Source organism: Electrophorus electricus, chromosome 14 (genome assembly GCF_013358815.1).
Source record: "Electrophorus electricus isolate fEleEle1 chromosome 14, fEleEle1.pri, whole genome shotgun sequence".
Lineage (NCBI taxonomy): Eukaryota > Metazoa > Chordata > Actinopteri > Gymnotiformes > Gymnotidae > Electrophorus > Electrophorus electricus.
In genome coordinates this window covers 1,517,864-1,534,273 of record NC_049548.1, presented here as the reverse complement: position 1 = coordinate 1,534,273, position 16,410 = coordinate 1,517,864, and the positions used below count along the sequence as shown (strand labels likewise).

Here is a 16,410-nt window from a genome sequence, read left to right as displayed (position 1 = left end):
AATCAGGTGTTTAGTCAGTTGAAGCATTCCATTTTTTGCATCATATCAGCATATTTCTTTTATAAGGCATTTACCGCTTTCAGGAGGAGGACATTTGTGGGGAAATTGGGGCTCTTCTTTATGTTCCTAATGACGGCAGACTGAACCCTCTCCTCTCCACACTCCACCACCAAACTGGGAGAAGACACAGGGGCCAACTGGTAGGTCTTCATGTTGCGCAAACCCCATGCCAAGATCTACGAAGTTCACATTGAGAGGTTAAAAACGCATCAGGAGAATGCAATCTTCATCATCAGCTCAATCCAAATATTATTTTTCAAACCAGAAAACATACTGGCCATGTTGTGGTATGATTGAGGAATAGGTAAATTTACAGTTATGAAAAACAAACTTTACTAACATATGACTGATCTAATTGCCCTGACAATCACTTCTGCATAGTGGTGTTCAAATGTCTGCAGAATTAAACTCCAGTTTCCTTCACCTCTATAGCGGTGAGCTGCACTACAGGACGAATGCCCTGAGGAACCATGTACAGGCTGTCTCCTCTTTTCGGAGGAATAAGGGGAAGCTCGGTCTGAGCACCCTGAAGAAAGGGAAAGTAAAGATTCAAACACCATTACAAGGCAAAGTGAAGTCAAAGCAATTTTTTGGACCTAATGGGAATTAGAGAATGAAAACCAGTGCGAGATCCACCTTGTCCCTCAAAATGAGCTCAGCAGCAACCAGGATTTCTCCAGCATGTATTCCCTTCTGAAGGACTGGGCACCAGAGCAGCTTAGCCGCGATGCCCACTACCGGGTTCAGTTTCACTAAGGGCAGACACATACTCCTGCCAAGCAGCTCATCTTTTCCCTGCAGAGAACACAGTCACTTTGTAAGCACAGTATGTCCAAACATAAAAAATTAACCACAGAACAATCTCCTTTTTTAATTTTAAAAAGTAAAGGAAATCCACATTTCATTTATTATAGGGTAATAATTATAGACATTCTTTAGAGAGCTTTAAAAGTACAAAATATTGTCAATTTGAACACTATAGTATCTGAAAGAGTCTTCAAAAGGGCTGTTGAAAAAAATAAAGTTATAAAGACCAACCACTTGGTCACTGTCGAAAATCTCCAGCACAACTTGGGGTGGGTTGCTGGCGAGCATTTGTGGATCACCATAGATTTCCACTCTGTTAAATATAAGGGTTTGATCCCACGTTGGGTTCAAAGTGGACTTGATGATTTCTGTGGTCTGGCTCATGTGTAAAAATGACACATGTACATAAGGATCTGCAAGGAAGTCAAAATAGAAAGCGGCATTGCAAAATAACCCTGTTTTAGCATTATGTAGTATTAATAATAAAAGATTAATAAGTCAGGAAGTGTTTTCCTAACCTGAGAAACTGTCCCTGTCCAAAGCCATCAGGTTTCTGGCCTGGTAGACATAGACCCTTAGGTGGTATTCACTGGGCCCTGCAAAAGCATGCACAAATGGAGGAATAATAAAGATATATAAATAACATTATAATTTACACAGCACAAAAACATTATCACTCTAAAGTTTGTTACAGATTTATTACTGACATTTCTAGAGCACCTTTCTCAGACTCAAGGACACGTTATAGACAGATATCAGTGTTTACAAGCACTCACACACCAATGAACAGCAGCAGCCATTTTGGACCCAGTACACTCTCAAAGCAGGGACTTGAAGCCAAGCCCCGTTCACTGAGAGGCAAACATGCTAACCACAGAGCCACCACGCTTTACGTGCTTCTTCTACTTACGGTCAAAACTACATGACACACTGGGCGTGTTGGCATCTGCTTTTGAACCTTTGTCGTCCTCCTTTTCATCAACATCAATTCCCTGTCAAATGAATCAAAAACAAAACACCAGGCCATCATAATATAGTCCCTTTTTTTCAGGTCATTTGAATTCTGAGCAAAGGCATTTGGACATTCTCAGTGCAGGGGAAGCACTAAAATTTCAATTTCCAACGTGTTCCTCATTAGGTCTTTATTAATCGTGCTTACCAGCGCCCCCTCCAGTTTAAAGATGGCCGAAGGACCAACAGACTGGGCAGGTGCCATCTTCCTTCTCCAGCGGCGCCGGCGGAATGTGTCGGAGGAGCGCTCCTTGCTGTGGAACTTCCAACCAATGAGCGACGAGAACTCCCAGCCTTCTGGATCTCCTGCATCTCTCTTCTAGCCACGGACATAGTACACAGAGGGTAAAGGTCAAATTAGGCATGCTCCAATCAGAACTTCCTTATTTGAAGCGATCACATGTATAAAGTTAATGAGATCAAACCTGTGCCTCAGGGGTTGGGCTGCCACCAGCAACCTTAATGCGACGTCGGATCTTTCTCCTACGACGGTGTACGTGGTACATCTTCTCAGCTGCTACCCATGACTTGGGCTTATCATCAGGAGGAACTGTGATTCCATACTCCCAACCTTTATTCAAACATTTGCAGTTATTGCCCCTTTTAGCTAAAACACTGTATGCTCAGATGTAAAAGAAAGCGGATGGATGTGGAGCTTGCAGGACAGGCACTTTACATCTTTCTCACACTTCTACTGTAACTATGTATGTAAGGAAGCCAACCTCTCTCATCCACTGCCCTTTTGTCATCAAAGGTCCAATCATCCTCCCATTTCCATCCAGGAGGGCACACAATTTCGTCAGGGCTACGGGCCTTCTCTCCATTCTACGCACACAAAGAGGAACGATACTCAGCATACTCAAGGAGCTTGTTCATTGCTAGCTACTTCTATAACCATTACATCTACAGTAAAAGAATGGAAACATGATGTACATTGTAAACTGCACTCACAAGACACGCCATTAGAAACAACACTTCATCAGAAACCATTTGTTAGAGTAGCTATCCTCTAGCTGTTCATCAGTGGTCAGTTTCTGACTACAGGACCACTGTTGGCAGGACATTTATGGGTGTGGGACTACTCTCCACTTTGCACTGACACTGACACATTTAAAAACTCTAGCAACACTGTTAACACTGCATGATATACTCAAACCAGTGCAATACCCAAGGCAACGCAAAGGCTCATGACACTGCTGTGTTGAGAATGTTCCAGGAGTAGTCAGGTGGTTGTGTGCACAGGGTTAAGAGTGACATACATAGCAACAAAAGAGCTGTAACTGCACACCTACAAAATGCATCTCTAAGATAGGTGTACCCATCTTACCTAAGTAACGACTGTGGATAGGTGCGAGTATATATATGTCAGGTTCAGCCATAGTCTAAAGTAAGTGTGATCTGCCTTCAGTGTAATGTGTTGATATGCATATTCTTACCACATCTGTGTAATGCTCTGCCGCATTCTTCCACTCCCCTCCAGGGTACCGAGTTTCGTTCTCATAAACCTCGTCCAAGAAATCACTGTGTCCCGCGTCTGCCTCTGTCAGCCAACTAATCCCCAGTACACAGGTAGAGCAGAGCATAGCAACGGTTAGGACAGTAGTCACTGTACACAGCTTTACGCTACACACCCCTGACAAATGTGGCAAACCTAGTTACCTCTTCTCAGGATTCACAAACCAGTCATCTTCCCACTGCCAGCCTCGAGGGGGCATGAAGTACTCCTTCTTCAGCTTCACTTTACCGGTCACGTCGGTGAAATTTCCCCGGTTCAGCAGACCCGTGGTGCCCCACTTCGCCAGCACCTTGGCCTGGTTCTCGTACTGTTACAGGGAACACACAAGACTCTCTGGTCTGTCCTGATTATGGTCTCATACAAGACTGAAACTTGCTAGGCAGAAAACGTCTGATTGTGAATTTGAACAAAAATCAAAAGGCTATACCAGCTCTGCAAAGACATTGAATGATCCCTCAGCATAAGTGTTGAACTTCGTCTCAAGCGTTGATAGACCCAACCACATATTGACCCGCACTAGGGCAGGGACCTTTGAGCCCTTGTTTTTGTCCATGGGATACTGTAAGGAAAAACAATTAGCTTCAAAGAATTATTACAAGACTGACAGATACACAGTTACACTTAATGAGCCCTGTCAGTCCTTATAGGAAAAAGAAATGTTATCATTAGCACAACAGTGCTCTGCTCAAACGATAATACCTTGAGGAAAATGCTCTGTGTTTTTCCACAGTGCTGGCCACATGCCTCCCTGCTGTAGTCAGAATACAGGACCTGATGGGCAGGGATCCGAGTGTAGGCCTCCCTCTTCTCTCCCCTCAGCATCCAGATGACCACGTCAGGCATGCTGTTCTGGGGCTGCACAGACACACAAGAGTTGTGCCTTTATGCAAACTGCAACAGCAGCAGTAACCAAGGCATGCTGTTCACAATGCATTCTACAGCAACATATTCAACTGTTGTGCACAGTCATGACATATAATGGCGTGGTGTGAACCTCTTCAGCCAGTTGTTTAAGGTTGTCCAGCCAGCCATCAATGGTGACCAGGCGCTCCTTTATATCAGCATCCTCCTGGAACAAGTGCTCAGCTGCAGCCACGATGCTGCTCAAGGCACTGTCCCGTAACTTCTTAATCTGGAGGTCCAGGGCTGTGAGATTAGACTTGCCCTCCAGATCTGGCAGCTTAAACCTGAGGGGATCGGTTTCAAAAATGATAGAAACAGGCAAGATTTTCCTAGGACAGCACCATTTTGAGGAACTGAACACAGATAGTCTGACAAACCTAAATATTAGTCTTTATTTTTATCCAGTAATGTAGGTGAATAAATGTTCATATTCCTATACAGTTGAGAGTTCTAAACACAAATATATTTGTGAAGGGAACTTGAAAGCAACCCCACCTGTTAATGTCGTCCATCAGCTGGCTGATAAGCTTGCTCCAAATCTCTGCCATTTTCATGTCTGGTGCTTTAGCCTGCACTGCAGTCTTTAACTCAGTGATGTTAGCTTGCTGGAATTAGAGAGCAGGTTTTGCAAAATGCTCACAGCTCAAAGTTCATTGTTTGGATGTGTGAATCAAATTTATAAGAGGATTACCAAACGGTTTGCAATGTAGAGAATGATGTTAACAGAGTCTAAGCGATGACTGATATCCTCCCAAAATGACATAATGGCAACGACAGGCTTCATGTCAGCCCAGGGCAAGTAGTAGTAGTGATTACCTAAAATAACAAAATAACACAAAAACACTAACGGTTGAGTGCTCAGACCAACTCTCAAGACACTCACTCGACATTCAATTGTCAGTCTGTTTTGTTATAGTTTTCTGTTTGTAGCCCTCACCATCGAAAACAGCACAGCTGTACTGAGTGGCTGAAGCCAGAGGTTTGCACGTGCTGTCCAGCTTGTTGCCATAGTTCCCGATGCTCACTTCAAACTGAATGGGCTCTCCGGGTTCCTGGATCATGGTGGCGCTGTGGAACACTGCACACAAGCAGTACTTCCTCCTCCGCTGGTATTTCTGCACGGAGACAAATTTTAATAATGCACAATATGCAAGACATCCATTAAGGAGAATGTGAGGAGAATGGATGTCTACAGAAATGTCCCTGAGTTACCTGAGCAACCAAGATGTCATCGTTAGGTATCACATCCACATCCTTGTCTGCCTTTCCCTGAAGCTTTGTTGAAAGCTCAATAAGAATTCTTCCTCTGTAGGCTGCTCCTTCATCCTGTGAAAAACACAGAGAAACTAAATATAATTCATGCATTTAGAAATTTTACATTTCCTTTTGCTTGGTTCCCCTGACTTGTACATATTTGTAATATATCATTATCCTTCCTGGCTACATTCTCGCAGTCCCGATATAGCAACCTTCATGGCACTCCACACTTGCCTTTCCATAGTTAAGATCTTCATAAGGGTCCATAAATCCGGTAAACTCTCTTGGGCTCCCATACAGGTTAATGTAGCTGGGCCCAAACGCAGGCAGAAAACCAACTCCAGACTCCCCTGTTTCTCCTGTGTGTGAGAGAGAGACACACAGATGTTTTTTGACCTTGTCATGAGCCCTCTGAATGTTAACAAGAGGTTAGCTGAGTTATTGCATTCCAGAGGATGGCATCTGGACTGACATGATAATGTTAAAGACAGAACTAGTCATTGTACAGTTTGAGCACATGGTTAATGTTACAGATCTATGGGAGATGTTAATTGGGTTAATTGAAGCATGTGGCTTATAAAGAATCACTGACATTGACAAATTAAAAATAACCTGAAATACTTGACACATATTCTCTTTAAAATGAACATTTATGTCATAATACCTATCCCATTTTCCTGCAAATATTGTATTTTGTGTTTTGTCAGTATCTATAAGAACTGTGTGATTGTGTATGTATATAATAAATACCTCACATGCAGAGGTGTTAGCACAACATAATACAGCAGTGCTACTGTAACTGAGGTGTGAAATACAGAATGAAAACAAGGGCATCGTTGTGTCATTCTGACATGATAATGTCTGTGTCATTGTGCACATTACAAAAAGGTTATAAAAATTAAAGCAAGCAGTTTATGGCTAATTGACCTTATCTGAAGAGGACATTTCATGTAATATTTGCTCAGGATGACACAACAAGCCGGAAATACAGATTTCGTAAGGGTCTGCATAAAAGGTAACATGCTTGAATGCTGGAGCAGTATAGCTAAGGTACAACTGCAACCCTTTGAGTAGTATATGGTAGGCTATATGGTAGCAGTATAATAGTATTAAACAAACCCTCAGAAAATCTTACCAAACCAATCTTTTTTGTCACTTCAACAAAAGTGATTCTTTCACTGTGTATAATAACGAGGGGAGTACACAAAGGGTTACAGAGACGCTTGAAACAGGTGAACCTATTTAACCTTTATTTCCTAGAAACTCATTTCCCAGATGTTCCTCTATTAGAACAAAACAGAAAAGGCGAAATCATTAAAAAAAGGAAAGAAGAAAAGAAGAATTATACGGTAACATACAAGATCAAATATCCCATCATTACTCAAGAGAAGGGAACATTGTGAAAGATGAATTAGCGTTTTCTTTATGTATGGGTTTATCAGGCTGCTCCCTGCATACCATACCTTCAACTTCACCACCAGAGGATGCTATTTGCATCAGATTCAAGTACGTAGTGCCTACAGCATCGTTCCTTGTCAGGCGATCCCTGCAGAGGGGGGAAGGGATTGAGACACGCAGTCATCTTAAACGGCCCAGTGCGCGCCACAGCCAGAGAGCCATGGCTCTCCTCAGATTTTCCACTGCTTTCCCCAGTGGACCCTGTCTGTCTTATGCCGAGAAATGCACTGCGGGAGTGGGTGTGGGACAGCAGTGCTGTGACTCACACTGTTGGAATCCACCCAGCTCTAACAATGGCCATGTTTGCTCAGACTCTCACTGCGTATGACAGAATCCCAAAGAAAGATTCCATAAAGCTTTATCCTCTATAACTCTGTCACACTGATGCTAGACCAGCAGGATGCACTTGGGGAACTCACCAATCAAAAACAGTCAGTTTCAGGCGCTCACACATAGATGGAAACTGCAGATAGAGGAAATTTATTTCTGTTAAGATACTGGCAGAGTACAAAAAATGCTATGTTAGGTAAAGTCACATATGCATATTACCTTAATCTGCAAATTAAGCAACTGGTTCCATTCAGGATTTGCATTCTTCTCAATTATTTTTGTACACAGCTAAAGAGGACAAGAAAAAAAATTGAGACACACAATATCCATAGATTTTCCCCAGGTGAAAAAACAGTCGCTAATTTTATTACCTTCTTGCCAGCAAACCAGGCCTCGACAAATGGATCCACTAGGTTCTTCTTATTACTTTCCCCACCAAATGCCTCCTTCAGAGACTGGGCAATAGAGTCATCCACTGGGAAAAGAGTTTCCATGTATAAGTAAAGAGTGTAGTATTAAATCTTATGGGGGATCTTACAAAAAAACTGAAATAGTTATTGTGAATGATGTGGTTCAGTTCCCAGATAAAAACATAATTTTACTATTAGGGCTACACTTACATCTGCCCTATTTGTGTACAATTTGACTTTTAATGCACAGGAAAGATCTGTCTTAAACTAAGTATATTTAAGGTATTCCAAAAGTTAGTAATAAGCTACGTTATTCAAAAACAAAAAAAAAAACAAAAAACAAAGTTCTTAATGGGTTATAAAGAACAACTGGCTTACTTTGAGGCATGTCCTCTGCGCGGAACACTTTGATTTGCAGTGTGGCCCATCTCAGAACAACTCCAGCTGGCAGGAGCAAGTTACTCTCCACATCGTCGTTATCACTGTCCTGCTCCTTCTTCTCTACCTGTCCAGTCAGGCGGCATGCCGGGAATTGTCCCAACAAACCAACACGAGAAGTCAGCAAAGGAAAAGCGACCTAACGCCCTTCACTGAAACTTCTGGAATTTTTTTTTAACTCTTCCTGATTATTAAAGTTAGAAATATTGGTGTTCACAATCTGTTAATGCATATGTAAATCTGGAGTGAAGGCTTGTGCAGATGAAATGAGGCTGGAGTACCGGAGGATCATCTCCTGTGCCCACTACCAACAAGCTGACTTTTAGGTAACCCTTTGCTCCAGAGCTCGAGTCATCAGGGTCGTTTAGAAGTAGCCATTTCTTCATGATGCAGTGAGCTGTGGTTAACAACATGGAGTTTTTAAGCAAAGGACATGTAAAAAAAATATATGCTAAATTGAGCTCTGTGAGGAATAATTGGAACGTACCTGGTTCATCATAGATATAGCCAATATCGATCTTAGAAACAGATACAAGAGGCAAGTAAAAGCTAATTCATATTACAAGCTGGAATTGTATTATCTCTTATAAATTAATGTGCAGAAGTGGGGCAGGCTGGAGATACCTTAAACTCTCCCATGAGACTGTCAGCCCTGAGGGATGAGGAGTTGTACACCTGCAGAGTGCAGAACTTTGCTGCTTCACACAGTTCACAGCAGTACAAACCTACCCACCTTGAAAGTTCACCATACAATCTGGGTATTATCTCCAGTTTAAAGCATTAAAACATGCAAAACATGTGTGTAACATGATTTTTAATATTATGTCAAGGAAATCCCCATCGCAATAAGAATATTAGATATGATATGATGAAGTAATGTAACCTAAAAGGTCATTTTTACTTACCCGAATGCTGATATGTTGATCAAAGAGATCTGAAGGCAGCATGTGGACGTTGTAATAAAACATCTGTAAAGAGTTTTGGCCACAATTCAGAAATCCACCTCTTTAACAAAGACAGGCACTCACTGTCACAAAGCATTCACTCACATACAATAGTGACATCTAACCTTTCAGAAAACTGATAAATTTGTGAATAAAAGTTGGCACCTCATCAAAGAATGGGTTATTTCCTCTTCTGATGCGGGTTCTGTGGGTCTCCCCGCACGTGTTTACTTTAACAACAGGCTTGATGTTGTTCCCTGGCAACTGGCGACCCTCAATGACCCGAACACGGATCTTGATGATGAAAGAAACATGGATCTTTAACATTGTGTACATCAAAGCAAATGAAATGAAAAAATGTTTCAGTCTTACTGAAGAGCTTTAACAGAACTAAAACAGAATTGAAATCCATCACGCAACCCGTGGTAACCACTGTACCTGGAAGTCCTGAGGTTTATTGGATAAAGGTCGGTGCTTTTTTCTACTGCTCAGCTGAATTCTCTGGTTCAGCTGAGCGGAGGATGGTGTACCCCCCATATCAACAAGGTCTTCATTTCCTCCATCAACCCCACCTGATCAAAGGTTCATTATGAAAGATTAAACACACACACACACACACACACACACACACACACACACACACACACACACACACACACACACACACATATGTATACCATCAAAACATGCCAAATGTTTGTGGATATGTGGAACCACAGTGGCACCATGCCACTGCTACTGGGAGTAAAATAAAGCATGTAGTTACATTTCACAGCAGGATTCAATTAACTCCTCCCTGCTCTCATCTAAACAAACAAACTAAATAAATGAACTTGAAAGCTAATATTTAAGATTGTACAGTAACAAAAGCCAGTGATGAAACAAACTACTTGGTAAATAAAAATAAAACCACTTAGTACAATGTGAAAAGAAATGAAAAGAAAACCTTGACTTTCTCAGACACTGCCAGTAAATACGTGATAGGGGACCTGTTCTCCTTAAATAATGGTCTAATTATCCACTAGTATTTACTGAAAACTTGTACTACAGCATTCCAAACAGCATTATGGCTATTTTGAACACAAAACGTGACCCAAATTGCTGATATATTCATCATTTTTCCTCAATATTCATCCTGTCACAGCAAAAACAATTATTGAAGACAATCTGAAGCAGAAGCACAGACATCATACCTGCATTTCCTGCCATACTGCCATCCTGCTGATCACTTGGGTTTGGAATAGCACTGGCTGGTAGCTCATAACCAATGACCAGATCAATTGTGGCCTACACAAGCAGTGCAGTAAGAGAGTTTGGCTTTGAAGATGAAAACATTGTATTCAGCAGCTCAAAACTAGAATATGCAATTACATCGAACTAAAAACATAATCTGTAAATGTTTGACTTCAATGACTACAAGATTTTTTCCTGAGTGGAGGTGGAAACAGGAAGAGAGGGAGAATAAGAAAAGAATGGGCTATAATGAAGTGCAGAAATGGGAGGGCGTGGGGTTTAGAAACACTTACTCCAATATTCTGTCCACTTTCACTGACTAAAGCCAAGTTTTTTGAAGGAAGTGACTTTGCTTGACCACTTGCTAGGTCTTTTAAATAGACTTTTGCTGAACCAATGAACCTGTAACCAAAAATTTTACATGATTTAAGAGACAATCTGTCTCAGAAGCACATTTAACTTTCTTCGATGTGTGTGATGCAATACACTAAGAATGTACTAAGGAAATACACTAAGAGACAGCATATTAAGTGAGCATCACACTAGTTTGATTAACGTTTAAGTATTTGAGCTAATGTTGCCTGATCACGCTGAGGAGGAAATGCCTAGCCGTGTGCTCAAAGGTCTGGAAACAGAGGCCAAAGGGAAACAGCTGAGACTTGGCACTCTCAGCACTTCCTAAAAGTCATAGAGCAGCCAGCCACTCACACTAGAGCACGACAGTGAAGCAGGCAGACCGCTGTGAGCTGAAACCAGTTTCCCACAGAAACCCCCTTTGTGCACTGGGTAATTTCACTTACACGTCAGGTAAAAGGGACACCTCCTCCTATGACAAACACATCCACCTAGCTTACCACAGGCATGGAAGCATTTACCAGTCCACCATCCGGAAGTGTTTTAAGCATTTCTTCAACCTTTTGTGGCTGTGGAGAGGGGATGTTTTCCATGGAATATTGTGTGTAGAGGGGGAGTGCTGCAAACACTGCACTGTGCTCGTCATACCCTGACTGAACACACACATGCTGAACTGCCCCAAGCACATATTTTAGTTTAACTGTTGGTCTTGCTTTATCTAATATTTATCCAGTACTGCTATCCGGATATGTTTTGTAGAGTCAGATGGTAGTGGCACAGTTTAAGGGCTCCATGCCAAGAACTGAGTGTTGTTTGGAAGGTCAGCAGAAGAACAAGATAATGAACAGGGTTGACCTGTTTGAATGGCTGAATGCCTGCTGAGTCTGACAAGGTCCTTTAGCCTGAGTTAACAACACTGACCTTCCTTGACTTCAGTCCTGAACGCCCCCCCGCAACACCACTCCCGTACTGCACACACAAGAGTCATATTATTATCCAGCTATTTATGAACTGAATCAGGTAACTCTGAGTAAAACATGTGACTGCTGTGTGGGCAGATCTCCAAAAGGGAAGATGGGAAAAGCTGTTTTACTGGTTTTGAGATCCACACACTGGAATAAAGATTTATTTAGGACACCAACATCTCCCAGTAACACTGGCTTCCTGGAGTGAGCTGTCCAAGCCCAACCCCAGCAACCACTGATCCATGTCAGCACTGGCAAAAGTCTTGACTGCACCCTCATATGCAAACACTTCATATAATTCAGTGTCGCTGTTGCAGTCACAGGCACTTAACCTGAGTCAGTTCCTGGTGCAGCCATCTACCATCCTCTCAATAACTTGTTCTTGTAGATACACACCTCTGCTACACTCAGACAACTACCTATGTTTAGCAAGCTTTAATGGTCGGGTGAGGTAAGATGGAGCAGGGAAAGGGTTACAGCAAGAAAGTTTGAAATGTTTGGGCATGTAGGAGGACCTGGTGAGGCACTCACCCAACAATACTCTGTTTGCCAAACAGACTAGGAAGAGAAGAGAAATGAGTTCTTGATAATAACATTAGGGAAGCTATGACATATCATTATTATGCAGGACATTGGCATACTTTATCGTCACTGGGAGCTTGGCTTTGTTTCCTCACAAATTAATTGGTTTGAACTAGTTGGGCAATCAGCACAGGGCAGGCTCTTTCCTTTCTGTATGTTTCACTCACTGTATTCTACCCTGAGACTGTAAACCTTGTGACTACTCCCATTTCAGCATGGTACAACACAGTCTAAAGCAAACAGAATCCCAGATAACCTAGGTATTTAAAATAACCTGAATGTGCCAATTACATCAAGGATACAGTGGTAACTAAGGATCATGCACTGCTCTTTAGTTTCTGTTTTCCATGTTTGTGCTTTTCCATCAATTTTAATAAGCTGAAGACTGACTGCCTTGTTACAAAAACATACCAAGAGTTCCATACAATAAAAGTGTGGATAGAAATGTTCTCCACTAGATGTGAGTCTCGTATTCATTCACCCGTGAAAAACATGTCAGTCGACAATGGACATCATCATATGATCTTCATACAGAGCCAATAAACCTCACTGAGTGGAGCCTGGGCAGTTACTACACCCTCCATGAGGCCAGTTGTATGCTCTCTAAACAGCATGATCAAGAGACCACATATTGCATGTGCAAATGTAGCTGGATTAATATGAAAGAATGGCACAACATTTGACTCTCCTCAAGTGTTCCTGTATTCCACTCTGTCCAAGCCGACAGACACTGTCTCCTCCCTGGCCTTGTCACACTACAGCAGTGCAAGTCTAAACATGGTTCTAAGGGTGTGAGTCCCGACTGTCTCGGATCAACGTTGCAAGTCACGCCTGAGACAGTTAGACAGCTTGTAGTTACTCAATATGTTGCTCTTCTTGAAAATGCTACTAAAAATGTTATTGTCAGAAAACCTCTTGTTAAAAATAGTGGTCCTGCACTTTTTCCTACTAGGTGGGAGAAAAGTCTCAACTCCATCTTGGCCAGTGACAAAAACATGCTCAGTGGGCAATGAATAAGTGATATCATCTCTAAGAATTTTCCCAGGACTGAGATACCTCTGAGGAGTATCTGTATGTTAGATTAACGCTATAAAGACTCCCATGAACCTGTTTAATTTGAATCTGAAATCTAAATAATTCTGTACAGAAAAGGTTTGTGAACCATTTGTAATGTTGTAGGTTCTCTTTTTTTTTTTAAGAATGGCACCTAAAATGTGAGCTTATCTTTAACAAACAGATGTGACAGTGGCATACCTTTATTGAGAAAATGGTTTAAACAATTAATATCACTGATGGAAGCCTTATATAAGTACAGTTACCTTCTTTATTACCAATCCAAGTGCTTTCTATAGCTGCTAAACAGTTTCAGCTTACGGATATTTTTGGAACATCTGCTTCAGATCACACCACATTTCAACGGTAGCTACTTAAGTTATGCTTAACAATCCTCAAATTTGAAAAAACAACAACTTTTGCCTGAGCCACTCTATTGCTACTGTGGATTTACAACTGTCATTTGAGCCACTGCCTTGCTGCACGACCAAAGCCCTCTTGAGTGTCGGAACAAAAATACGCCCTAACATTCTGTTATGGAATTTCATCACAGAGCTTGAAATTAATCAGTCTCCCAATGTTGCAACGAAGCAGTCCAACATCAACAGACTCCCTCCATCATGCTTACAGCTGATGGATGAGCTTTTGACCATTGCTGGTACATAGTGTTTAGTCGTAATGCAACTGGTTTAAGTGTGGTAGCCCCCCCCCCAAAAAAAAACAACTCTAAATCGCTACAAAAGCAACATGGTATGTTTGGGCCTTACTAAAAGGAGTACTGATGAACTGGTGTGGAGGACTTACTTGTCTTTTCCAAGGCTCTCAAAGTCTTTTACAATCACATCAATGAAGGAAGTGGAATCAAGAGGGGTGCCCTTTAAATCAAATTCAAGTGTCTATGGAATAAACAACACATTATTATTTACAAACTCAGTCTTTTTTTGCAGCCAAGGACTAAAGAGGCAATTATTTCAGCTTTGCTTTAAAAGACTTTGACTTTTAAGCAAGCATGCATCAGCGCTGTCTCACCTCTTTCCAGACAGGATTGACTTCACTGCTAATAGACCGAGTTTTCTTTTTTTCGCCTAAAAAATAAACAAAAGTTTTTATTTTAAAACAAAAACTGAAATTTGTTAAATTACCTTTAGCATTTGGAAAATGTCATGTAATGAGGGGACTTCATGATGTGTTTTTAACTTTGGCTTCACAGTCATGTAGTTAAAAGGCACTTTTGTAGCAGGGTAGGATATTTTCACCTAAGAAGTACCTCAAGTATAAGATAAAGTCTTCCCAAAAGAGAGGTGCCATCATACTTTCATTAGACAAAATGCTAGGAATGTTTTCCTAAGATGATAGTACCCTCACACATTGACATGTGTTTCCCAGCAGACGTATTTTCAAGGTAAGCAACTTACAAAACAGAACTTGTAATGCAAATCTATCTTTCAATGTGTGATATTCTGCATCATTTTATATAATGGAGATCATACTTGTACGCATGTATTATTACGTGTTACTGTCCATCCAGTGAGCAGTCACTTAATTAGGGACAACTGCTTCATATCGTTACCAAACATGCTGCCATACATCTTACTGTCAATAGCCATAAGCACCACTGCTGGCACTTCTACCATACCCTACTTCTGATTGACTGTCACACTTCTGTGCCCTGTGTACACTGTGTCAACCTTCATTGGCGTCTTTCACGAGTGACCTTGTTTAAGTGAAAGCACTGGGGTTCTCAGGATGCTTTGTATGTGTAGCATATTTATACTGTAAATACACTTGTAAATACCGCATGTGTAAACGCTAGTTAATACAGATCAAATCGATAAATGTGTGGATTATAATACATACACACAATATAGAGAATTCTTCTGCTGTTTTCAAGGCAAGTTATTAACGAAATAAGTCACTGGAAACTATGTACAGCTGTAGAGAAGATGACCAGTAGCATCAGTTCCATAGAGTGCATAGAAGAGACCTAAGAAGAGCTGATAGCCTACAGATGTAGACTACATATACTTCACTTGGTCATTTAGTGCATGTGTTGCATGAGTATTATATGTTTCATTACCTGCGAGAGTTTCATGTGGTTATATGTAAGAACTTCAATACAGTTATATACAAAATAATCCTGTAATGTAGTGCAGTACTGTAAAGATTTTAATGGAGTTCTAAAATTTTTTATCTGAACATTTGTATATTCAAGTATTTATGATTAAACTAATTACATTTTATTTAGTTACATTTAGTCATTCATAATCACTTCATGAAATAATCACTTCATTTTACGTGTTTAATTTTATGTGAGAGCATGAAGTTTGTTTCGTCGTTGGTCGTACATCTTACTTGGGAATTTATAGCCCATCACAAAATATTCCGTAGAACAGGACATAACAAGCTTTGGCTGCTATGCTGACAGAAGTAAGTAAAAAATTACTCTGCATTTCTCTGTATTTCCAAAAGTTTTAAATACACATTGAACAGCCTTTATAGAAACAAATAAGATAAAACAGTCGCAGAAATATGCACGTTACCCTCTGTCATTACACATGTCAAAATAGTTACCTTTAAAAACGATCGTTGCAATGGGGTCCGGATTTCCAATTTTCTTTTTAGGAATGCCCGAAGCGGATTCAACAACAACACGCAACATGACTGGAAAATGGGTTTCTTATCTCATCATGATAGTTACGCGTCTTCAGCCACTTTCTTGCGCCAAGCTGAACCAAAGTCGGGTTGGGTAGCGAGCTGCGTGAGGAATAGAGGAGGGTGTTGGTTTCCACAAAAGCATCGGGCTGCCTACCTGGTCTAACAGGAGGCCACCTGGGTCTCATATTTTATCACTCAGTTAGAAAAGCCAACATTTGTTTTTGTTAAGAAACCCACTTTAAATAGCATTAATGTTAAATAAATGTACATAATGTAACATATTAATCATGAATTCCAGAGCATCGCTTAAATACACCCTCTGGCGGTATTTTGTGTTGTTTCAGTCTGCATAAAGTGATCCGTGAACTAACTTTTTTTTTTAAACGTAATAAAAACATCGCACATGTTCTTACTGTAGCAGTCCGTGGTCACCC

The 16,410-nt window shown here is 41.0% G+C and overlaps 1 protein-coding gene across 2 annotated transcripts in view; it reads right to left on the bottom strand.

Moving 5' to 3' along the window:
• myof (myoferlin) overlaps nucleotides 1–16,410 on the bottom strand; it is a 23,561-nt gene extending 7,151 nt beyond the window's left edge. For both annotated transcript variants that reach the window (XM_035533193.1, XM_027021640.2), the window contains exons 1-37: nucleotides 16,390–16,410; nucleotides 15,893–16,075; nucleotides 14,351–14,406; nucleotides 14,126–14,217; nucleotides 10,661–10,769; nucleotides 10,328–10,421; nucleotides 9,573–9,706; nucleotides 9,300–9,428; nucleotides 9,096–9,158; nucleotides 8,815–8,865; nucleotides 8,678–8,708; nucleotides 8,472–8,587; nucleotides 8,131–8,257; nucleotides 7,714–7,817; nucleotides 7,562–7,630; nucleotides 7,432–7,475; nucleotides 7,018–7,100; nucleotides 6,802–6,837; nucleotides 5,789–5,913; nucleotides 5,510–5,623; nucleotides 5,235–5,412; nucleotides 4,989–5,113; nucleotides 4,793–4,902; nucleotides 4,389–4,581; nucleotides 4,094–4,249; nucleotides 3,822–3,953; nucleotides 3,538–3,701; nucleotides 3,315–3,429; nucleotides 2,601–2,703; nucleotides 2,304–2,449; nucleotides 2,027–2,197; nucleotides 1,778–1,859; nucleotides 1,386–1,463; nucleotides 1,099–1,280; nucleotides 697–855; nucleotides 485–586; nucleotides 75–236 (exon numbers count right to left, since the gene is read on the bottom strand). In XM_035533193.1, the coding sequence (XP_035389086.1) occupies nucleotides 75–236; nucleotides 485–586; nucleotides 697–855; nucleotides 1,099–1,280; nucleotides 1,386–1,463; nucleotides 1,778–1,859; nucleotides 2,027–2,197; nucleotides 2,304–2,449; nucleotides 2,601–2,703; nucleotides 3,315–3,429; nucleotides 3,538–3,701; nucleotides 3,822–3,953; nucleotides 4,094–4,249; nucleotides 4,389–4,581; nucleotides 4,793–4,902; nucleotides 4,989–5,113; nucleotides 5,235–5,412; nucleotides 5,510–5,623; nucleotides 5,789–5,913; nucleotides 6,802–6,837; nucleotides 7,018–7,100; nucleotides 7,432–7,475; nucleotides 7,562–7,630; nucleotides 7,714–7,817; nucleotides 8,131–8,257; nucleotides 8,472–8,587; nucleotides 8,678–8,708; nucleotides 8,815–8,865; nucleotides 9,096–9,158; nucleotides 9,300–9,428; nucleotides 9,573–9,706; nucleotides 10,328–10,421; nucleotides 10,661–10,769; nucleotides 14,126–14,217; nucleotides 14,351–14,406; nucleotides 15,893–15,980 (4,023 nt within the window). In that variant the 5' untranslated portion in view covers nucleotides 15,981–16,075; nucleotides 16,390–16,410. The remainder of the gene's footprint in view (nucleotides 1–74; nucleotides 237–484; nucleotides 587–696; nucleotides 856–1,098; nucleotides 1,281–1,385; nucleotides 1,464–1,777; nucleotides 1,860–2,026; nucleotides 2,198–2,303; nucleotides 2,450–2,600; nucleotides 2,704–3,314; nucleotides 3,430–3,537; nucleotides 3,702–3,821; nucleotides 3,954–4,093; nucleotides 4,250–4,388; nucleotides 4,582–4,792; nucleotides 4,903–4,988; nucleotides 5,114–5,234; nucleotides 5,413–5,509; nucleotides 5,624–5,788; nucleotides 5,914–6,801; nucleotides 6,838–7,017; nucleotides 7,101–7,431; nucleotides 7,476–7,561; nucleotides 7,631–7,713; nucleotides 7,818–8,130; nucleotides 8,258–8,471; nucleotides 8,588–8,677; nucleotides 8,709–8,814; nucleotides 8,866–9,095; nucleotides 9,159–9,299; nucleotides 9,429–9,572; nucleotides 9,707–10,327; nucleotides 10,422–10,660; nucleotides 10,770–14,125; nucleotides 14,218–14,350; nucleotides 14,407–15,892; nucleotides 16,076–16,389) is intronic.